Source organism: Populus alba, chromosome 14 (assembly GCF_005239225.2).
Source record: "Populus alba chromosome 14, ASM523922v2, whole genome shotgun sequence".
NCBI classification, from domain to species: Eukaryota; Viridiplantae; Streptophyta; class Magnoliopsida; order Malpighiales; family Salicaceae; genus Populus; species Populus alba.
Genome location: NC_133297.1, coordinates 6,324,473 through 6,347,346, shown reverse-complemented (window position 1 = coordinate 6,347,346; position 22,874 = coordinate 6,324,473). Strand labels below are relative to the sequence as shown.

Sequence of the window (22,874 nt, the reverse complement as noted above, 5' to 3'; positions counted from 1 at the left end):
GCGGTGCCCAACAAATCACAGAAGAAACAAGAGTAGCAGTTCCTATCCTCACCATGAAGATGAGTGAGAAGGTTTCGTGTTAAGTGATCAATCTTTCATTTATGATGTCGGCTATCAGCAGAATGCTCGCACACCACGCAAGTTCTTGCATTTAATAAACCGTGGGCCCTCTATACGCAACCTGCCAATAAAATAGAAACAGGTCTCAATTGCCCATACGATTCTTCTTTCATCATAAATGAATGAACATTAAATACACAACACTCACAGTACTCAGTTTGAAGCTTTTTTATTTTTATTCAGGCTCGAGAGTTTTTCACATCTTTTGACGGAGCCTAAGTCACCGCCACTCTCACCCCCACAAGTAGCAGTAGTAGAATACTTCCGGCATCTCCTGGCGGCAATTATTCAGAGCAACAGGAAATGTAAACTCGGGCAATATGATTCTGCTTGTGGTTACTTGGATGCGAAAACATCAGAGATTTGAAGTGCCGCACAAATAGGCGAGCATGGGCGGGGGAATAGTCTTGGGGTTATGATTCCATTGCAAGATATGGCAAAAATTATTCTAACAACAAATCATAACCGTAAATGCTGTCATGAAGAAAAGAAGAATAAAAGAATCTAACAGCAAGCAATGGTCCAGGAATTGTAGGCCGTGAATCAAACTTTTAATCACATCGAGAAATGATTTAAACCTTCTCCCCACCACACCACCGACACCCCAAGACGATCAGAAGGACCCCAAGAGGGGGGGGGGGCAAAAAAACTTGTATCCTGGTGGAGAGGGAGGGAGGGAGAGCCAGAAAATTTTCTAAGTTAATGACTTTATTCATGGAACAGGAGGTGCAAGGGAGAAGGAACTGATCCATCTCCATGCATTACAGCCTTCATTTCAACAGTAAGAAAACTAAGAGCAGAGAACATGAAACCAGTCTGTTAAGGAAATCAAAACGCAACACCAGAACTAAAACATCATCTATGTATCTGGGATTTCATAATCCGTTAAAACTCCATCCAGAAACCAACTAAAGCATTCCAGGATTAAATGCATACAGCAATCATTAAGTCTTCCACCAATAATATTTTAGTTCTTAGAAGTTTCCCTCGGATGCAGAGCCATATCATCTTTGAATGGACAGCTTGAAACCTGTAACATCATCAGAGTTAAATCAGGTCAGGTGTCGCAGATCTCTGGAGGGAGTCCCCCCACCCACAAAATAATATTAAAAAAAAAACTATCATGAGAACTAAAAATGTCCTGTAATCCAGAGATCCAGTTTGTTATTATCATATAAAAAGGGAGGCGGTCCAAATCTTATGAAATTCTATACTAACCAAGTCTGTATTCAAAAATCAAGGATGTGTAACCTCATGTCTTGTGGTTCATAATAACAGATCCACCCCCTTTGAAACAAGAGCTATATCTGCTAAGCTCACCAATTACCAAGTACCGATCCTTTCTAGCTAGTCAACTTAGATTGACTAATCCATATTCCAGAGAAATATTGCTTTCTGTTCTGACAGAAAAGCATAACTTTGGTATTTGGTGTCTAGTTTAGTATTTCAAGTCAATCTAAGATATCAAATCTTCCTCTTCTTCTTTCTTTAAAGCAAACATCAAAGAATCAATAAGAGAAGAGATTTGGTGAAAACATACATTGGTGATGGCACTCACCGTTGCTAATCACTGACACCACACACCATTGTTGAGTGCAACGAGAGGCATCTACCACAGGTTATTGGCAATATATTGCCTGATCAATATGTGGAGGAATTTGTTTAATTTCAGTTCCAAGTTCCTGCTCAATCCTATACCTGTGGAAAAACAATTAGAAATTAGACATGTTAGCAAACTCCTTAATAATAGATGCAACGTTCCAATAGAAGGCAGAGGAAGAAATGCATACAAGTTAAAGCGGTCCTCATAAGTGATCAAATTCACAGCTAAACCAAGGTGTCCAAACCTTCCTGATCGACCAACCTGTGTTTCAAACAAACATAAAGATAATAAAATAAAATTAATTTAGTATTGCTTGGAAACTTGTATATGAAACGAAGGTAAGAAAGAATATACAAATTGTCTAATACAGTGTTGATTGAAAAATATAGCATCCCACATACCCTGTGAAGGTATGTTTCTGAGTTTTTGGGAAAGTCAAAGTTTATAACAACATTCACCGCTTGGATGTCTATACCCCTGGTGAAAAGATCTGCAACAAGCATTGTATATCATCAGAACATTATTCAATGTATATAAAGCACAATTTATGACTCCTTCAACAACAAAAAAAAAATCTCCCGAGAATAGAAAACTTGCTCTGTTATTATGTTGAAAGTTGCAGCTCTCCAAGATACACAACTAAAAAATCCACATTTACAATTAAGAAATAAGCAGTTAGGTCAGGTCACTTCCCTTGGTTGCCACTTTTTCCCTAACTCCACAAGTTTCCTTAATTACTCACATCATCTCAATTTGCTGACTATTTTCTCCTATTCTAGGAAATAAAATTTTTCTAGAAGCTAACATTGCCCACAACATAACTCTACATTAGAGTTGATCATTACTGTGGCAATGTTGCCTATTTAACAAACTTCATATCCTCCAACTATTTAAGGGCTATGCCTGTAATTTTAATTGAGCTCAGATTCAGTCTTACCAACTTGGAGAGACAAACTAAAAGCTTCATCTAATGTAAAGGATCATCATCATTATTATTATGTACAAAAAGGTCATACACGCTGACGAAATTTATAAAAGCAAACTAAATCAACTGACAAAAAGACAAGAATACTCATAATTTCAGAGAACCCAGGTAACACACCGGTGCAGACAAGATTCCTGCATGCACCATTGCGGAAGTCATGAAATACTCTGTTACGATGGTCTTGCAACATCTTTGCATGGATATAAAAACAGGAATAGCCAAGTTCTGTGATCTTTTTGGCCAGTAATTCTACCCGATTCACTGAGTTGCAAAAGATGATTGATTGGTTTATTTGCAGCTGCATATAGACCACAATGACATCATATTCACAAAAAAAAAAAAAAAAAAAAAAGGAATACAAAATAGCTGTTTAGTTGATGTCAAACCTTAGAGAAAAGAGTGTTCAAGCAATGGACTTTCTGTCGTTCTTCAACGAAAGCATAATATTGTGTAATACCCTTGAGAGTAAGTTCATCCATAAGATTGATAACATAAGGCTTCTCTAGATATCTATCTTTGAAGTCCTTAACAGTAACAGGAAATGTAGCTGAAAACATCAAAATCTGACGATTTGAAGGAAGAAAACGAATAAGCTGCTCTATTGAAGGTTGAAACTCTGGAGACAAAAGCTTATCAGCCTGAGGAACAAAAAACAACATTCAGATGCTTGTACATCAAAAGGTTAACTCGAGCATAGCACTGATAATATTTACACAAGCACGTTATTTCATATCAGGTAAGAAACTACAAAAAGCAATTAGTAGAATTGAAGTTCAGTGAATGTAGCTGGGCTGGCAACATTGACCTGGAAAACAGGGAAATTTTCTTCCAAAAAAATACAAGAAAAAGCAAAATTAAAGAACTGATAGCACCTTTCAAGGGAACACATAAACATCATTAAACTGCTAACATACCTGCCATATGAGTGAAACTATATGACAACAGATAATTTATAAATTATATATATATATATATATATATAATATAGCATTGGCCCAGATTTTTTTGTTCCTTATCATTTTCAAAAATGATAAAAGTAACAAAGGGTGTTTTTTACATTCATGTTTCAAAGCATTTATTTCCCAGAACTCTCAAAACAACACATCATTCTTCTCCTCTCTACAACAGCCAAGATATCTATGCGGAGGGACAAAAGACTCCGATTTGGTTCTCTCTTTTCTTGCTCTCAATCTTCAAATTTGCCATGTTAATTTCTTTCTCTAGCCAAAAACCAAAAACAAATCTAGCTTCTTTAAAGAAAAATAAATAAATAAAATTTGCTAATTGAGTTTAAATACATTTTCATGGAAAAATATAGTGAGGGAAGAATAGTATCTCAGCCAACACAAACCAGTGAAAAAATCGCCCCCCCCCCCCAACCATCAAAGAAAATCCATATCTTTAAATATGAACTGAACATTTAAAACAGCAAGTCAATAATTCTCAACCAATTGATACAATTTTTTTCACATATCAAACAACCAAAACCTTGAGATGAATCATGTCGTGAGCTCAAAAGACCAAATTATCTGTGCATTTATTTGTATTTCCTGTGCCAATTAATACAGCTGAAGAAAAACAATCCTTCAACCTTATTTTCAGGACCTAAAAGGACATGTTCTTTCAGAAGCCTAAACCAATCTCCTGTACACATCAGTGTACCTATTTCAACAACTCTCAAAAGTTAATACGAAATTGAAGTCAACTAAAATTATCACAAAACTATCAAGTCAGGTTATATTACTAGAGACTCTAGTTGCATTAAAGTTTACCTCATCCAAAACAAGCATTGAACAATCTTTCAAAATGCACACGCCCTTTTTTGCAAGATCTAGTATTCTTCCTGGAGTCCCAACAAGTAAATGGACTGGTTGATATAAACGCATAATGTCATCTTTTAAACTAGTACCGCCAGTGGTGGCCATCACTTGAATTTTCAAATGCTTCCCAAGCTCCTTGCAAACCTGTGATGTCTGAAGAGCCAACTCACGTGTTGGCACAAGAATCACAACTGCATGCAAATGCTTTCGTTAAGTCAAATGCAATTTCCATAAATGCTAATCTGGAAGCAGATTACAATTTCATAGCTTCAAATAAAATCAAGTATTAAGAAAGACCGCTACTTGTGAATTGTTTACAAATAATAAGCTCATGTTTCACAAAGGCAAGGCCGAGATGCCTTTGAAGAGGCGCTCGCCTAGATGCAGGCAATGAAGGCGTCGTCTAATGAAAATTGTCTGACACCGACACCGACACTGAGGATTGGTTTGAAAAGGCATCTCTTTGAGTTCTTTTTTTTTTTTTTTGAAAAAAAAAAGATCTATGTTTTTTGTCTCTCCTTTTCTGGTCTTATACAAGAAAAAACTTAAGGGTAGTTTTGTGAAAAACATAGATTAGGATAAAAATAGAAGAAAAGAAACCAACATGAAAGTTAAAGAAGTGAAACAGACATGGAAATTGAAACAAGAACAGAAACAAACAATGAAACACCACCAGAGAAGAAGAGAAAGAAGAGTGAAGATTGAAGAACAACAAAGGTATTTCTCCTTTAACTTTTTTTCTTCTGTCATCTCATCTTTTTGTTTCTTAATTTCTCTCTTTCTCACTTTTTTTCTCTCTCCATGTTATTCCTTCTCTCTTCTGTTATGTTGCCAAAATTTCTACTAAGATATCATATATAATATTATACATGTAATGTTTTATATCATACAGGTTGAGCACCTTGGTTCATTCAGGCGTGCGTCTAGTGCCTCGAGCATTTTCCAGGCTTGGCGCTTTTTAGCGCCTTTCGCCTTTGACAACACTGATTTAGGTTGTACAAAAAAGGGTCAGCTGAACTCGAATCATCACCCCACCATTACAGGGCTTATATTCCTATCTTCTCATTTCATTATCACTTCATAAACTCTACAAATAACATGTTCCTAAATGCCAAACTAGCCACCTGCAGTCATTATCACATCTGCAAGCAACAAACCATATGCATACATTCATCTTTCCATAATCAGACATAAGACTAATTAAATTGGTGGCAGCCAGAAAATGTCACAATGTAAAAGACAATAAAGCTGATTATATGATGTAAAACTATCATAGTCCAATCATGCAACTAATGCATCTCAATGGTCTTATATGATAAACATGCACATAAATAGCAAATGAAGAAGTTTATTGACTGAAGATCGGACCTTGAATAAAATTGTTATCTTGGTCAATCTTTTCCAAGGCAGGTATGCAAAATGCTGCTGTTTTCCCTGTCCCATTTTTTGCTCTAGCTAGAATATCACTGCCAGTAAGAGCAATTGGTATGCTCTCTTCCTGAATAGGAGATGGTCTTTCAAAACCCTTCTCATATATTCCCATAAGCAACTCACGCTTCAGAAAATAATCCTCAAAATCATTCCCTTTTGTGGCTGTCACATCCTGCAAGACAGATGTTTAAACAGTGAAACAGGATTCATTAAGATTTTTCCTTTTATAAAAAGTCCGTGGATACACATGATGTTCACCAGCTCATTAATGAGACAGTACTTCCACAGTTCTTTTGACATTATATCTGTGAAAGAAAACAAAGGATCCACCAGACTATAAAAACGAACCATTTCCACATCGCCATACAATAATGAAGTCAGATGAATGCTCTTTTACATGTGCAGAGCAAAGACAATACAGTCTATGGTTACATAATCCTTGTTTTAAGTTCAGAAATGTGCATATAAAGGACATGCATCTGTTATTGCACACGCATAAAAGTAAGACACTATTCAGGACATTATTAGAGCCAAAACTTATTGATTTACTCAGAGCAATATTGGATGTAGTTACCAAAACATAGGGTACAAGTTTTGACTTTAGCCTCACTTGATTTGCACTTGTTATTTAGTTAATTATCAATCTCCCAATTCAGAGTCAATGTAAGACTGCATATTCATATTACATTATGTGTAGTTTCCATGCAAGTAAAGTCAAATAGTGACCCCATTCCTCATCAGGAAGAACTTGCTATTCCCTGCAGCCAGTTGCTCAAGGCTCCAAATATAATAATAACTTTCTAAGTAGCAATCACACAAATTAACATATGTATGGCAGAAATTACAGCAACCATGACCGCAAGCAAGTAAATATCTGATTAAAAACACCCTACCTCGGTTTGGTATCGCGTGTCAGCTGGTGGTATCTTTAGCTTTGCCTTCCAATCTTGTGAACTAGAAAGAAGAAACAACAAACAGGAGACCACAAGACTTCAGTCTACAACAATCATTGGAAGCTTGCAAAAACACAAGGATTGAAATATAAACAAAGCATAGAGCAGCACAATGCATGCAGGGCAGGGTGAGGTGTAGAAATGTCAACAAAATCCCGCAATCTGATGCTGCTCTTGCATGGGGCACAAATATTTCACACAGTACATCCGAACTAACAGATAACATCAAGTGATGCTCGCTTCCAGTCCAAGGTTTTTCACCATCATTTTCTGATAACTTATAATTATAGCAAGCAATCTCTGCGTTCAGATCCCTCCCTCACAGCATACTTAAAATACTACAGAAATAACATCTACCGGGCTCTTTTCTAACACTAGCAAACACTCATACAACATATAAATATTTGTTTGAGCAAAATAGCATAAACCATTTAAAAAAGAATTTATCCATGTGAATAAAAGCTAACCTCGAGTCAACGGCCTCAGACTGAACAGTCTTTTCGACCTCGTCAACGCTCGAATCGGCAGCAGCTAGCTGACTCCTTCTCAACCACTGCTGCTGCTGGTGATGCTGTTGCTGTTGCTGCTGCTGCTGCTGCTGATTGTGATTCTGTTGATGTTGATTATATTGTTGTTGGTGATGACTCTGCCCAAAATGTCTTTGCACGTACTGCTGTTGCGGCACCCTGGATTGAAAATTAGGGTTCGCATTCATACCTCCGCCTCTACCGGCGCCGATCCCTGGCGGATACCTTCCTCTATTGTTGTTGTTCATCACAAAAAAAGAAGCCCAACCCTAACTAAGCAACTAAATCACCAATTCAGACCCCAGAATTTGTACAAAAAACTAGAAACAAGAACGATCTTAAGCCTAGGGTTCAAGGTTACAACGGTAGATTAAAATACTTACAGGAATCAATGAGATTTGAAACGGTGGCGTTTTGGTTCAAAGAATTAAAGACTAAAGACTTCTTTTGTGAGTTGAAATTGAAAATTTAAACAGTGAGAGAGGGAGGAAAATCTAGTGTTCCATAATGGGGTAAATCGTAAATTAGCGCAAAACAGGAGGTTATTCCAAAGGAGAGCGCTGGTTCTGTAGGGGAGGGCAGAGGTGGTTTTCCGTTTGGATGAGATCGTAAATTCGGGTGGAAATTGAGGGGTCAAAATGGGACGGATCTGGGGAGAAAATGAGAGGATAGAGTGATTTTAGAACTTGCAGATATAGAAATTGAATGATTTCGTTTTTGAAGGCTACGAAGAGAGGAGATAAAGAGGAAGATTCATGGCGCTTGCTGTGTCTGTGTTTCGATGAAATGGCCGAAAAATGAGGAAGAAACGGTTTCTAGGGCTTCAGGACATTCTTTTGTTATTTGCATTTGTTGCCCTCCTTTGTTTAAATTATTGAGTACACCGACCTTTATTAAAATATGTTTTCATGGACACACCAAAGATGCCGCTCTTATTGCTTATTTACAAATTATAACCATCTTATTTTATTTTATGAAACTTCAGTGCTCTTTTTTTTTTGCTGTAAAGCTTGAACGTGTAAATTCTTAAGATGATGCGAGAACCAAGAGGCGGCTAGAGAGGATGACGAGTCTAATTTTATTTCTTTTATTGTTTAAATGAGATTGTAATTAAAAATAATTTTAAATTTACTGTAACTAATCAAACATAATCACAGTCTAATTAAGTTTAGTAATGGGTATAGTGCTCCTCATGTTGCGTTCATGATATGCTTTATATCTTCGAATCTTCACTTGAAAAAAACAACAATATGGCATATAATATAGTGAAAAACTATGCTTTTATTTTAATTTGATAATTGTATAAATGTTTGATAATTAATGAGCTGTTATTTTATTATTAGAGAAAAAAAATGAATTGTGGTTTTCTCGGTAATTATCTAAGTGCTTTCCTCTTTATAGTGCTTCTATTAGTTATTGTTTTATTTCAATTAAATTTATTTAAAGTTAAAAAATCTTTATTTCTGAAAATAAAGTTCCGATTCTAATTTCTCTGTTCCATTCTCTGTCGTCGAATCCAAAAGGGATTCAAATTTCAAAGGGACCATGGTGGATAAAACAAACAAGTTGCGAGGTGTAAGTAGTATTTCAAACATTTTAATACCGTTGAGAATTACCAAGACATCGAGGAGTTGGGTGCAATATAGCTTTATGTTTATATTCGGGTTGTTTGGTACAGTTTTTTTTTTTAATGTTTTTAATTTGAAAAAATATTAAATTAATATTTTAATATTAAAATATAAAAAAAAATATTTTAATATATTTTTAAACTAAAAATTATTTTGAAAAACATATTTACATTAAAATTTCAAACACCTGGTGTGGCAGTTTAACTGTAATTTTGTTATTTTTAAAAAAAAAATTATTTTATTTTATATTATTTTAATAAATTTAAAAAAATACTTAAAAAAAAAAAGTTTTTCAAGCATCTCCTTGCAGGCTAAGCTGTACGAATGCCCCCAGAACCATGTCTTTTACTGTTGACAGTCCGGTTTTCCCCCCTGATTTTATTCTTTATATCGTACGATATTTTGAGCGACGCCCTGTCCCTGGTAATGATCGACGATAAAAGATGACAAGCTAGTCTTTTCTTCATTTTTTCCGGGTAAAAAACCACCAAAAATCATAAAATTAAAAGCCATGGAATAGTATAGTATAGGATTAATTTACTGGCAATATTTTTATCATAATAGTAGGGAGGGTTGATTTCTTGATGGTTTTTATTATATAATTTTTTTTATATTTTTAGTTATATTTTATTTTACAGTGAAATAAACGCAACCCATGATTTATTTATAAAAAATGGATTAAGATAGTGTTTATTATTGTGATTGAAAATTATTTTTTTAAAAAAAAATTATTTTATTTTTGCTTTAAATTAATATGTTTTTATATTTTTAAATTATTTTGATATACTGATGTCAAAAATATTTTTTTAATATATTTTAAAATAAAAAGTACTTTAAAAAATAATTAATCACTACTACATCTTCAAATACCCTATAAAATAAACGTGGATCAAAACAACTATAATTCAAAAGTTGAAATTATTAAAAATAAAAAAATTAGAAGTCATCAAAGAAAAAAGACTCCGTAGGTGCTTGTATGGGCCAAGAAAAAAAAAACAAAGGCAGCTTCAAAAGCAAGTAAACAAAAGGCAGAAAACAGAAAATCAAATCATATGATAGAGTGCTTTTTGCAAGCATTTGTAGGGCCGGATAAGATTAAAGAAGGGAGTGAAACTATAGAATTGAGCAAGAGCAAAAGCAATTCAACTTAATGAGGAAGGCGAGCAAGAAAAGATATTTACGTGTTTGGTACTGTGATAATTATTTTGGTTGTAGTTTAAAAATAAATTATTTTATAAAAAATATTTTTAGTTAAGATTAGTCTTGAAAAATATAGTTTTTGTTAAAACTGTAGTTAAAATTAAGGTTGAACAGAAAATAATTTAATGTGTTTAGTTAAAAATGTTTTTTAAATTGAAATTATAAAATAACTAATATATATATATATATATCAATGTTAATGTTTTTAAATTTAAATATTGTAGATTTAATTACTATTATTACATCATGAAATGAATAATACTCTATAAAAATAATTTTTATTGTTTCTTTAAACTATCTACAATTCCATTACATATAAAATTCATTCAACAAGAATTATAGTTTTCATAATTTTCTAAGCATGTAATAAAATAAAGTAAAATATTATTAGGAATAAAATTAAGATTAGAGTGCGAGTTAATTTAATTTATTTTATACTAATTTTTCAAGGGAAAAATACTATTCACATGATTAATGTGAGTGAATTTTTAATTCACTCTAAACTAGTTTTTTTTAAAAAAATATATTCACTAAAAAAAATGAACAGTACAGGGGAAAAAAACAGTCGACTCTCCATAAAAAGTAGCTCCAGCGTGCGTGCTTCGTCTTGCCCTGTGTTACAAACACATATTTCAATGGCCCCATGAACAACAAATATTTTTTTTTTCATTATCAAATATGTTGCATCTGTGTTATCAAAACGCATACACAATTTCCTAAATAAACGAAATCAAAGAATCAGTAAGTATGTGATTGACTTGAAGATATAATAATTTTCTTTTAAAAGATACAATTTATTAAAATATAAATCACACCTCGAAAGTTAAAAATATATACTTTTTATGTAAGTTTTTTTAAAAATAATATCGAAACCCCCCCCCCTCAAACCAAACACCTTTTAATAGACAAATCTTGTAGGTACACCAACAAATCCACTTGTCTATCAAGAAGAAAAGAAAATCAATCAGCTGTGCCAATCTTGTCATATCTGATAAGCTTATATCTGCTCCTTTATGACATGACAGAACTGGAAATAAAAAAAAAATATATCTTTAACATTATTAAAATAAATTTAAAGTATATCTGCTCCTTTATGACATGACAGAACTGGAAATAAAAAAATATATATATTTTTAACATTATTAAAATAAATTTAATACCAAGCAAAAAAATTGAAACACAGTTTCAACTGCGAAAACAAACAGCTCGATTTGCTCTATGGAACCACAAATTTCCTCCATCACCTTCGTCAAACACAACAAGATAAAATCATTCACTAGGATTACAGGAATACAATGCAGAGACTTTACATCTTGTCCCATCATGGAGTTCAACAGATGTCAAGCAGCCCAGGAGAGAAAAAGGAAAATGCTGAAAATAGTTGCTCGAATACACCCTCATGTCTCTAGATGCAGGATCCAAAACTATTATACCAACTGATGTATAAAGTAACATGTATTTCACAATCTGCCATTTTCGGCCACAATCTTGTCTTCAGCTTTTCCTGAGGTGGATGCCAACTCCACTCTCAGGTTCTCTAACTTTTCTTTGCAGGTCATGGCATCCAAAGCAGCAAGGATTTCCTTCTTGATCTCTGCTTGCATTTTTTCTATTTTTTCGGAACTCGACCCTCTTGCTATTTCTGACTTCAGTTCCTCAACTTTGTCACCAAGACCTGCAACATTTATCACTCTTTCAATTTCTTCAGCTATCTCTTTATTCACCTTTGTTATTTTCTCTTGCAATGAAGGAGGTGGAGGTGCTACATTTCTTTTAGTTACCCCTACAATCTCCAACCCAACTGACTTTAGAAACTCAACCAGCTCATGCTTAGCCCTCTCTGTTTGCTCCGCCAAATCTTTGTCTGTTGCTTCGCCTTTTGACAACTTTTCTTGAGCATCCTTCAAAAGTTTCATCTTTGCTTTTAACTCATCTGGGACCTTTTGGTTTATCTCTGCTTTCAGTTTCTCACTTTTCTCTTTTCGCTCAATGAGCTTCCCAACCATGTTTAACTTTTCAAGCTTCTGCTTCAACCCAAGATAGGCTCCCGGTCGTGCCAGATTATGCTGGAATTCTTGCATGATTTGGTCGACCTTCTCCTTTAAGTGGCGATTAGGGGGCTTGTTAGGGTGGTCGTTTGAGGCTTTAGATAACTCCAATTTGACTGATTCGAGCTTCTCTTGTAAGCCCATTGAAATAAAAGCATTGGTAATCTCCTGGTCCAGGTCTTGCTTGAGCTTCTCAATTGCTTGGCTTGAAATTGGATCCGTTGCACTATTGGATTCGAGAATCTTCTTCTTCAAGTTTTCAAGCTCTAGCTCGATATCATCTGTCATTGGCTTGTTAACCTCGGATAGTTTCATGTTGCGCTTTCTCTCTGGTTCCACCGGCACGCCTTCTTGGAAACCTCCAATATACCGATACTTGAGCTTCCGGTGGTGGAGCAACTCTTCCTTATCCATTTTTGTTAGTTCCTAGACACATGTTAGCATTGCTTTAATTAGTGGGGATGACTAGAAAACCAACAAAGCAAATAAGTAACAAAAGTAGAGTGCAAAATCATAAAGGAGAGTAACCAAAAAAAGGGGGAAGCATCCTGCTTTACTGGCATGAAAGAAGTTGAAATAGCAAATTTTAAAAGCACAATGCTTCTATATCGATATAGTTTCCCAGGGCTCTATCTAATGGCAAAAAGACAAGAAGTTGCAATCTGAGAATGACTTCAGTAGCAACATATAGAATTTTAATAAGGGAACAGTAAACGGACAAAATATGTTTCTCCTGAGTGAATAGATCTGCAAAATTTTGAAACGATGTTTGCTTACAAAAAGGGTTGTAGATGTCCTTGTAGGATATCACTTACCTCCATGGTTTGGATGATTGCAAGCTTAATTTGTTGGGAAGTCCATGCAGGATCCACATGGGCACCCCCAAGAGGCTCCTGTAAATGATAGCAATGACATCAGCAGTGAAAAGCTGAACTGAAGAAAGTTGCTGAGTTGAATATATGCCATCGTTATTCATTGGTGGTGAAAGAAAGGAAGAAATTGTTATGGGACCAGATTGCATACAGGAATTATGCCATCAGCAATTTTCAGCTTGTAATGTTCTTGAGCTGTGATCCTCAGTTTCTCAGCTGCCTAGAAAAGTTAACCATATCGAGATTAATTAAATGGCCAAATCATCATGTAAATCTAATGATTAAACAATTAAAGTACCTTAGGAGCTGCTTGAGAAGACTTCCACAATATGGCAGCACATGCTTCAGGACTGATCAAAGAAACAATACCACAGAAATGATGCAACAACTCAAACATCAAGGAATCATTGCAGAATTCCAGGAGTTTAAAAGCCACAACGAAAATAACAGTGAAAGGAGAATTCATTGTGAATATAGGAGACTCCATAACGGGAGCTAATGGTGAGAGGTGAAATGATGAAGCTCTCATATGTGCAATTGTAACACTCTAGTTACAAACCAAATAGTAACATTACAATTGCAATTGTAACATTCTAAATTTCTAGTTTCAACAGTTTGAAATATCAGTTTACATCCCAAGAAGGTACCTAAACAGAAGCTGGATACTTTAAGCAGAGCAGTCTTCCTATTTGCAGCTTGATTAGTTCATTAACGAGGAATAGAGAGTTTATCCTCTATAATTTGGAACCCTAATGAGAACTCTAAAAGTTTCCTAGATTGCAACTAACAAATAGTACAATTTCGAAAAGAGAAAAATAAGGAAAGAAGAAGAAGAAGAAGAAGAAGAAGAAGAAGAAGAAGAAAGAACTAATATCACCTTGCAACATAAAAAGCAGAGTTCTCGAGCATAAGCATTTTATTGCAACAAGCAATTGCAAGAGCTCCACCAGAACCACCTTCACCGGTTACAATCGATACAATAGGCACTTTCAGGCCAAACATAGTCCTCAGATTATGGGCTATTGCTTCACCCTGAGTCAGAAGAGAACAATCCATTCATGATAATGGCATGGACGCATGAATGCTAGGCTACTTCCAAGGTAAGGGAAAGGTGTGCACACACCTGACCAAGTTCCTCAGATTTGAGATCAGCAAAGGCCCCAGGAGTGTCAACAAAAGTGATTATGGGGAAACCATGGTGATCAGCATATTTCATCATGCGCAAGGCCTTCCGATAGCTGTTTATGTCAATGCTTTAAGCATAAATCTAGTCCTCACCAGAAAAAACATGCAAGAGATGCAAGGCTCCGGATGACAATTTCAGTATTCTTTGCGACTTGCAAGAAGAATTAATGATATTTTTATCTTGGCCAGAATTTTCTAAAATTGTGCAAAATTAAAATGTCTTGCAATTTGATAGCTTCTTTTATTCATTTATTGTAACATTCTTGAACATACCCATGAGGAGTTGGCATTGCAAAGTTGCGAGCGATATTCTCCTTTGTGTTCCTACCTTTTTGATGGCCTATGAACATGTAGCTTTTACCATCAATGGTTCCAATACCAGTCACAATAGCTGGATCATCATAACCTGCACGATCTCCATGGAGTTCCACCCACTACACAATGAAGAAAGAAAAATCAGAAATTACACTTCATAAATTAGTCTAAAAACTAAAGAAATGCCATACCTTCTCAGTGATATTGAAAATATTATCAAGAACTGTTGGTCTGTTGGGATGCCTCGCAATAGACAGGCGCTGAATGGGTGTCAAGTGCGTGTATAAATCTTTCAGTGCCTGAAATTTAAGTGGAGAGAAATAACATGAATATCAAATAGAAATAACAGATAAGACTAACATAATACCTATCTAACAATGTTAGAGTTGGTTATCTATGCTGGCCTATTTCAACAATTCACTAGTTCAGATACTTGCAGACATTATAAACAGAATTATGCCATGTAAGTTGCAGGAATTATGTGTTGCAGGGGCCAAGAGTAAATGAAGTCAAGGATCCCTGTGGATATCTAGTTAATCCAAATGCTCAACGCAAAAATGCAAACTGATGCTAAATTTTGATTCGACTGCAAAAACTGAAATGGTTATAGGTTATAGCAAAATTTACCTGCTGGTACTTGTTTTCTAAAGCCAAAATTTGATTACTGAAATCCAGGCCAGTTTCATCAGCCATTCTACGTACCTGCAAGAAACACAGTGAGCTATAAAGCAAATAAACAATAAAAGGGCTCAAGGGGAACTATTGCCTTATCAATAGAATTACACCAATAATAACAAAGAAAAACAACTAACTGACCTCAACAATTCTCTTTTCAAGATCAATCAGTGGCTTCTCGAAAGGAAGCGTCACTGGTTTTGGTTTCTCAGTTAAAGGCTTGAAATGAGACAAGTAACTCAAGTGCCCGCTAGTAATACTTGGATCAATATTATCAGGCCAGGGGTATTCATGCTTCTTCCATTTCTTAGTTCTTGCAATGACACGAACCCCTTTACACCTATATCCATTTCCCCTTCTAAATTTACAACTTCTAATCAAATTTTCACCAAAAACATCCTTGACAATGGAAGCATTTGAACCAAGTTCAATACATGGCCTCTCTTTGCCACAATTTCCAGCTGATATAGATAAGGTGGTGGCCATTTTGGACAAGACAGAAAGAATGTGAAGCCGGTTACTGGTTGTGAATTTTTAATACAAGTAAAGAGGAGAAAGAAGAAGATTATTAACAGGGTTTTGCAAGAAAACGAGAAAAAATGGATAAAAAGTGGTGATTGGACTGTTTTTAATATCACGCTCTGATTGGACTGTTTTTAATATCACGCTCTGATTGGACTGTTTTTAAATCACGCGCTGGTTGGATTAAATACCTGCAAGCAAAATCTAGAAGGTGGACAAGTCATCACATGAAGTGGATAACTACTACCATCATCGGGACCCACCATTCATGGATTGTACTACTAACGACGCCTTTGCAAAAACTAGTGGCCCCGTCTATCGGTAGTGATTAGCCTGATTTATTATTAAATCATTATAATTATATTATAAATTATTAAAAAGAAACTAAAAGAGAAAGAGAAAATACTTTACACCTAAATATAGTTTACCGTGTTCGGGAATGGTATTTTTTTTCTTCCTTGCATTTTAAAAAATAACTCTTAGCAAAATGTTTAAGGGTAAAATAGTTATTGTATTATTATAATTTTGGTGTACGGAAATTAATTGGAGACATGACTAGTATTTTAGTTTTAATTGTACAAATTTACATTATTATCTTTAAAACATATTTTTTTACCTTTTATGTTAGGGGTTACTTTTGTATTTTAAAAATAACCGGTAAAATAACTTATATATTCTAGGAATAAAATTAAAACAAAATTAAATTAATATTTTTTAGTGTTTTTTTTATTATTTAAATGTTTTATTATAAAAATTAAAAAATATTTTTTTTTAAATTAAAAGCATTTTATACCATAGTATCTACCACACAAACATTAAATAAGCTTTTATATGAAAAGAAGGTTTATAAGTGTAGTAACGATTGTTTTTTAAAGTGTTTTTTTGATTGAAAATATATTAAAATATTTTTTATTTTTAAAATTTATTTTTATATCAATACATCAAAATATTAAAAAAATAAATTTTAACAAAAAAGTTGAAACTCAAAGTGAAATACCCACATGTATATTTCGGTACAAATAATATAGCAATAATATTATTACTAATATGGGGGCAAGCAAGGATTAATTAGGATAGATTGAACCATAATTACGCGTGCTTAATGTTTGATTTAATTATTTTTGTTTTCTTGTCTTGTTCAGTACGGATGCGTCGAAGTGCTTCTGTTGCTGTGGCTCATGATGTTTCTTCTGCTATGGTATCGTCATTCATCACGGTAAATATGCTCAATGACTGTGCATTTGTGTTTAAAAAACTTGTCGAATATAAGGATTTGAAGTGAAAATGTTATCGTTTTCCGGTTAAGGATCGTCAACTGAGACGCCGTGTATCATGGAAATTGTAAGAATCCGGTACTTTTTGCCTGCATTTAATGCCTGTATATCAATTTGTAATTCATGTTTCACTCAATTTGCTGTTGGCATTGCATGTTACTGACATGAATATTTTTGTCTCCGATGATCTGTGGGTGGTTTTATTGCTGGCGCTGTATATATATATCTTAAAACCTCAACCTAATTACTGGTTCTTTGAAATTGAAAATTAAAAAAATAAAATAAAATAATTCCTTACATCTGAAGTGAAGAGAACAGTCCCAAGCAGCAACTTCTGACAAGCTTGAATTTGTTATTGCTATCTCGCATAATGGGCACACCACCGTTTAAACAGCTTGGTCTGGTTTGGTGTGTACCTTTTCAGACAACTGATAGTATATCTTTAGAGGTAGCTGGGGGTGACGTGTTTGTAATTGTGTTTTTTTAAATTTAAAATTTTTATTTTTGTTTAAAAATATCTTTTTATATTATATTGTTTTGGTATTGAAAATAATTTTTTAAAAAAAACAAATATCACACCTTAAAAGTCCATCTTCATCCTTAACTTGAAAAATAAATCAACAGCCATCATGTCGAATAGCAATAACAGTTGGTTTTTCATTTTCATGATTAAATTTTTGTTTCCCCCCATTTTGCCCCCTTTGCAATTTTTCTCCAGAAAAAGTCAGAGCACCAAACCTTTTTTTACTCCAATCCAACAGGTTTGCAGCCACAATTAGATAATTAACATTTTTATCTCACAGATGTTTGGGATCTCCAATCACGTGTCCGCTTTACACAGGTCGATCCAAAGCAATTTTCTCCATTACAAGAGAAGCCAAGAATTTGTGACGAACTTGGTATAAATTAGTTTTGTTTTGACAAGAGAAAGACTTGTTTGTTTAATTTCCATGTGTCTGAGGAGGGAACGAAGAACAACCCCAGGGTGCTTTTCATTGTTCGGACACCTCTTAGATTCTCAGACAACTTGAACACAGATTATTTCCCGAGTTCCAGGATCATTTTGAAGGATACAAGGAAAGAGGAATAAAAAGAAAGAACAATGGCATTCACGGGAACCCTGGATAAGTGCAAGGCTTGTGATAAGACTGTTTATTTTGTTGATATGATGTCTCTTGAAGGGGTGCCTTATCATAAATCCTGCTTCAAATGCAGCCATTGCAAAGGAACTCTTGTGGTATGTTTTCATCTCCCTTCCTTTATGCTCTGCTTCTTGTTCTTGTTCTTCTTTTTATAGTTTTTTCTTTATAATCTTAGTGTTATTTAAATGGGAATTTATATTTATCGAAAACAATTGTGCAATAAGGGTTCCCCTTCAAGGCTAAAAGCATAGATAAAACATATTATATTAATGTTCATGTGTTACAAGCTAGATTGATCAGCTGGGTTTGGAAAAAAGCAAGCTAACATTCAACATTGGTGGAATTTCCAATTCACGGATTAGTAATTTGTTACTTTTAATTTAATTTTGTTTGGCTTCGGAGTTGTGACAAATGATATTCCACAATTGAAAATAATTCTGCGCATGGCAGATGAGCAACTACTCATCCATGGACGGAGTCCTCTACTGCAAGACTCATTTTGAGCAACTTTTCAAGGAGGGCGGAGATTTCAGCAGGAATTTTCAGAAAGGTTATATATATATTTTTTGAGTCCTTTATTCAATTCTCTTACAGTACTGTTTCGATGAGATGCCATTGTTTGATAAAAATTTTCCCATATACATTAACAATTTGACGACATTTTCTTGCAGGGAAGCCCGAGAGGACTCATGACCTGGTACAATATTCATAATCTCCATTTTAAGTGCTTAGGGTGTGTTTGGATGTCCCATCAACTGATTTATGGTGGCATTTGGAAACCATCCTGATGAATGATATTTTTCTGGGATATTTCAAAATCCTTTCCAGTTTTCAGATTTTATCTTTTTCTTCCTTGACTTATAATAACACTATAATTTCTGTGTATTTTTACAGTCTAGGATCCCCAGCAAACTATCTTCAGTGTTCTGTGGAACCCAAGACAAATGCTCCACTTGCGGCAAAACAGTGTACCCATTGGAGAAGGTTTGTTTTCAGCTCTGAACTTAAATAAATCCATTAGGTCCTAAAGACCCGTGTGCTATTCACACCTCTACATTTATCAGATAAATGACGAACATATTCTTAGGTACATCTTCTCTATTATAGATGGATCTATCTGAGAAATGTTTTCAAGTCTCTGTTATTTAATAGTCATGCCTATGATAATCTGGAATAAGCACTCAAGTGCCATAACCATTGATGACATAGGTTACCATGGAGGGAGAATGTTACCACAAGACGTGCTTCAGGTGTGCTCATGGTGGATGTCCACTCACACACTCATCTTATGCTGCTCTTGATGGAGTCCTCTACTGCAAGGTCCACTTCGCCCAGCTCTTCATGGAAAAGGGAACCTACAGCCATGTCCTTGCATCAGCTGCACATAAGAGATCAAATTCCACGCCTCCGGAACTGGCCGGGTCAAACCCAGAGGAAGGAGCTGCTACGGAGGAGGAAAAGTCAGAAGAGCAATCTTAAACAGAGCACGTCATGTTTTCTTGCATTGCTATCTTTTCAAGTTGCCAGGACTGCTTTGAGTTTTCATGTTGTTGAATATTATTGCCGGATTGTGTTCGAAGTTTGTTTTTGGATTTGACTATCTATGTTACAGATGCCTTGCTACAGGATATTGAATTGCACTAGTTCTTACAAATTCCTCCTCTTGCAATTTAATATTCTTGGCAACAGGATACAAATGAAAAACCCAAATCATAGGAACCAGTATCAACATTTATTGATCTCAGCTCTTTGCTCAGATGGCTTGCGTTTTATATGGATGCCAGAGTTTCAACTCTCTACCATGCAAATTTACATTCCAGCTCCAGCGCCTAGCTCCCTTGAAAATGTAGATTGAAGAACAGAATTATGTTGGATTTCAAATATTATTATTATTATTATCAGAAAAACTAAGAGGGGTTAGTGGTTCATTGTGCTCCCTTATAGAAATCAATGTGGATAACAACAGTTACAGTTATTCCCTTTCTTTTGCCCCTAAGATTTTTTTTATTTTGATCCTTTTTTTTATTTGGTCTTTTAATGTTGCATTGATTTGTGATTAGTCTTGGAGATTTTTTTTTATGCTTGTTTACAGGGATCTCATGTTGTTAGAAAAATGTTCTATGATCTAATAGATGCTTAGCTTAGCGAAACAAAATTTAATTTTATTAGTTTAAAAGAATTGGACTTTCAAAAATCAAATTTGAAGCTTGAACATATGTTTTGTCTCTCTTTTTTATATAAAACAAAGGACTAATTTGTGCGATCAAGGGAAGAGCTCATGTCTTTTTTTCTTTTTGTCATTCAACTTTTTTTTTTTAAAAAAAAAAATTCTTGCCACATTGCGTTTATTTATGATTTGACTTAATAATTTATTTCAATTGTGTGTATATATAGGGTTATCACAATGTTAAGAGAAAATTCCTAAAATCAATTGATCTTTGATTTGGAAAAATATAACAAAATTATATTGATGTAAAACAATTAAGGTTTAAAACATCAAAATTAAACAAAAAACAAGTACATTTAGCAAGGGTAGACAAGCAGTAAATTTTTGTTGGTGTGTGTGTAAGCTAGTCATTGTATTATGGCGATACATGCAGCTTTCTAGGATGTTCAAACAGCGGTCACCTTGGTAGTATTGGAAGCGGCATAGAAAAAAGTGGTGTGATACATATACGAGTTGGGAGCACATTAAGGCTCTTTTTTTTCCTCTTCTCATCTCTTTTTTGCCCTTCCCTTTTAGGATTCGTGCTTGCTAAAAAAATAAAGATCTCATGTCATTTTACTTGGTTTCAGATTTAATCCTCACTATTTTGATTTTTAATTTGTGTTTTATGTTTGCTCTATTTTTTTTTTAATTTTATCATTTGATATTGGATTGATTCGGAATTCAGTTTTGTAATTTTTTTGACATGGTTATCCTGATCACATAATCCGAGTCACGAGTTTAAAATGTTAGTTTATGTTGACATCAATATTTTTTTATATATCCTTTTTTTAACACTGCCTTCCCTTTTCGACTACATCCTTAAATATTTGATTCATTGGAAATCGATCTCCATGATTTTATTCACTTTTCTTTTAAGTTATTATGGTTTTATAACCTAGATTGCAAGTTTGACGGGGTAGCCTATATTAACTCAAGTTTTTTTCCAATGTTTTTTTTTTTAAGATTGAATATTTTTCGCTTTTATCCTTCAACATTAAGTTAATTTAATAATTGAGCTTTATAAAATTTTTTATTTTGCCTTCAATTTGGTTATCCTGTCGCATCATTTAACTTGTAGGGTTTGGTAGGCTTGTCTGAGTCTCTTATTACCCTTTTATTAATTATTTTTTTTTTCAATTTTGTCTTCTATCTAGATTGTTTGGAATTGAATCTCATAATTGTTTTTTATATTTTTTTTTCTATGGGATTATTTTAGTATCTTAACATAGGTTATGGATTTGGTATGCTAACTCGGGCTATTTTTTAGCCCTTTTAAATTTTTTACTTCAAATACATCATTAAGCATTGAGCTGTGGAATTGATCTTCGTGATTTTTTTTTCAAGTAAATTTTTTTGTATATATAATCATGATCACTTTTTTAGAAAAAAAATCACTTGGTTATTGTTATTTTTTTTTATCATATAATTAAATCATATCAAATTATTGGACCCATACGAGTATATGACTTTAGCCACTTGTTTTTCATATTTTTTTTAAAACATGCTGACATCACTCAAATATTTTTTAATGTTGAAAAAAATTCAGAATTCCGCCCACCGACAAGCCACATCCAGTATAATACTAACAAGCAACAGTGACAAGTATATTGATAAAGAACAACTAATGTAGATTAAAGAATTCATTAACATTATAGCTACAACCGTAAAATATTATTATAATAATATTTTATGTTTTTTTTTTTAATTTTAATTTTACCGTTCAATAACTTAATCTTTTTATTTTATTTTTTAATTTTATTTTAAATATTAAATTGTTTTGAAAATTATGCTTTGTATTTTTTTTATATTGAATTATATATTAGTTTCATGAATTTAATTTTTTTCTTAATTTTAACATTCAATGTTATATTTATTGGAAGTTGGACTTTGTAATTTTTAAAAAATATATTAAAAAAATATTTTTAATTTAACAATTTTTATTTTTAATATTATCACATCAAAATAATAATAAAATAATTTAAAAAATAATATCTCCTCACCACAATACCAATACCAATACCAATAGGACCTCAATCTGTCCAAAAAAAAAACAAATTGAAAAACTAAAACACATATTGGAAAGATAAGATAAACGGCCCCTAGATATTGCAGGACTGCTATGAACACAATATTTACGTTGAAAACCTAAAACATTATCAAGAAAATAAAGTAAATCATCCGGTAAAACTAAGGAATAAAAACTTAAATGATTTTTTTTAATTCACGCGAGGTGTTCAAGTTAACTTATGTATATTTTAATTAATCCTTACATATCCTGAAATTAACAACTAGATAAATCTTTAGTTGCTATCAATATTAGCAATTATAAAGCTCAAACTTAAAATTATATAAAAAAATAAATCTC

The 22,874-nt window shown here is 33.7% G+C and overlaps 3 protein-coding genes and 1 pseudogene across 4 annotated transcripts; 1 reads left to right on the top strand and 3 right to left on the bottom strand.

The window, feature by feature from the left end:
• Positions 1-810: 810 nt before the first annotated feature.
• Positions 811-8,284, bottom strand: LOC118041681 (DEAD-box ATP-dependent RNA helicase 8). Of its 2 annotated transcripts, none has more exons than XM_035049154.2 (10): positions 7,380-8,284; positions 6,853-6,913; positions 5,897-6,131; positions 4,481-4,719; positions 3,095-3,346; positions 2,826-3,006; positions 2,125-2,213; positions 1,911-1,984; positions 1,661-1,818; positions 811-1,150 (listed from the first exon to the last, which is right to left on the bottom strand). In XM_035049154.2, the coding sequence occupies exons 1-9, from the start codon at positions 7,685-7,687 to the stop codon at positions 1,740-1,742; spliced, it is 1,518 nt and encodes a 505-aa protein (XP_034905045.1). In that variant the 5' UTR covers positions 7,688-8,284; the 3' UTR covers positions 811-1,150; positions 1,661-1,739. The 2 variants fall into 2 exon arrangements, with proteins under 2 accessions (XP_034905045.1, XP_034905043.1); XM_035049152.2 differs by having other exon boundaries at positions 1,679-1,818.
• A 2,865-nt stretch (positions 8,285-11,149) lies between these two features.
• Positions 11,150-11,533, bottom strand: LOC140954535 (uncharacterized; annotated as a pseudogene).
• Positions 11,376-15,958, bottom strand: LOC118041682 (acetyl-coenzyme A carboxylase carboxyl transferase subunit alpha, chloroplastic). The gene is made up of 10 exons (XM_035049155.2): positions 15,504-15,958; positions 15,315-15,389; positions 14,879-14,986; positions 14,646-14,806; positions 14,311-14,425; positions 14,065-14,219; positions 13,486-13,537; positions 13,339-13,407; positions 13,131-13,208; positions 11,376-12,741 (listed from the first exon to the last, which is right to left on the bottom strand). Exons 1-10 carry the CDS (start codon positions 15,846-15,848, stop codon positions 11,728-11,730), a joined length of 2,172 nt encoding a protein of 723 aa, XP_034905046.1. The 5' UTR covers positions 15,849-15,958; the 3' UTR covers positions 11,376-11,727.
• Positions 15,959-17,783: 1,825 nt separating this feature from the next.
• On the top strand, positions 17,784-19,954 carry LOC118041683 (LIM domain-containing protein PLIM2b). Its single transcript, XM_035049156.2, has 5 exons — positions 17,784-18,395; positions 18,751-18,850; positions 18,972-18,997; positions 19,195-19,284; positions 19,510-19,954. Exons 1-5 carry the CDS (start codon positions 18,261-18,263, stop codon positions 19,777-19,779), a joined length of 621 nt encoding a protein of 206 aa, XP_034905047.1. The 5' UTR covers positions 17,784-18,260; the 3' UTR covers positions 19,780-19,954.
• Positions 19,955-22,874: the final 2,920 nt, after the last annotated feature.

What these genes read in the sequence shown, in the direction of transcription:
- LOC118041683 (XM_035049156.2), top strand. Translation starts at nt 18,261, where the DNA reads ATGGCATTCACGGGAACCCTGGATAAGTGCAAGGCTTGTGATAAGACT. An exon ending in ATTGCAAAGGAACTCTTGTG is followed by an intron (nt 18,396 to 18,750) that starts GTATGTTTTCAT and finishes TGCGCATGGCAG; the next exon opens with ATGAGCAACTACTCATCCAT. An exon ending in CAGTGTACCCATTGGAGAAG is followed by an intron (nt 19,285 to 19,509) that starts GTTTGTTTTCAG and finishes TTGATGACATAG; the next exon opens with GTTACCATGGAGGGAGAATG.
- LOC118041682 (XM_035049155.2), bottom strand. Translation starts at nt 15,848, where the DNA reads ATGGCCACCACCTTATCTATATCAGCTGGAAATTGTGGCAAAGAGAGG. An exon ending in TAGAAAACAAGTACCAGCAG is followed by an intron (nt 14,987 to 15,314) that starts GTAAATTTTGCT and finishes CTTAAATTTCAG; the next exon opens with GCACTGAAAGATTTATACAC. An exon ending in TTTTCAATATCACTGAGAAG is followed by an intron (nt 14,807 to 14,878) that starts GTATGGCATTTC and finishes TTCATTGTGTAG; the next exon opens with TGGGTGGAACTCCATGGAGA.
- LOC118041681 (XM_035049154.2), bottom strand. Translation starts at nt 7,687, where the DNA reads ATGAACAACAACAATAGAGGAAGGTATCCGCCAGGGATCGGCGCCGGT. An exon ending in CAATGCTTGTTTTGGATGAG is followed by an intron (nt 3,347 to 4,480) that starts GTAAACTTTAAT and finishes TTTGTTCCTCAG; the next exon opens with GCTGATAAGCTTTTGTCTCC. An exon ending in TATGAGGACCGCTTTAACTT is followed by an intron (nt 1,819 to 1,910) that starts GTATGCATTTCT and finishes GTTTTTCCACAG; the next exon opens with GTATAGGATTGAGCAGGAAC.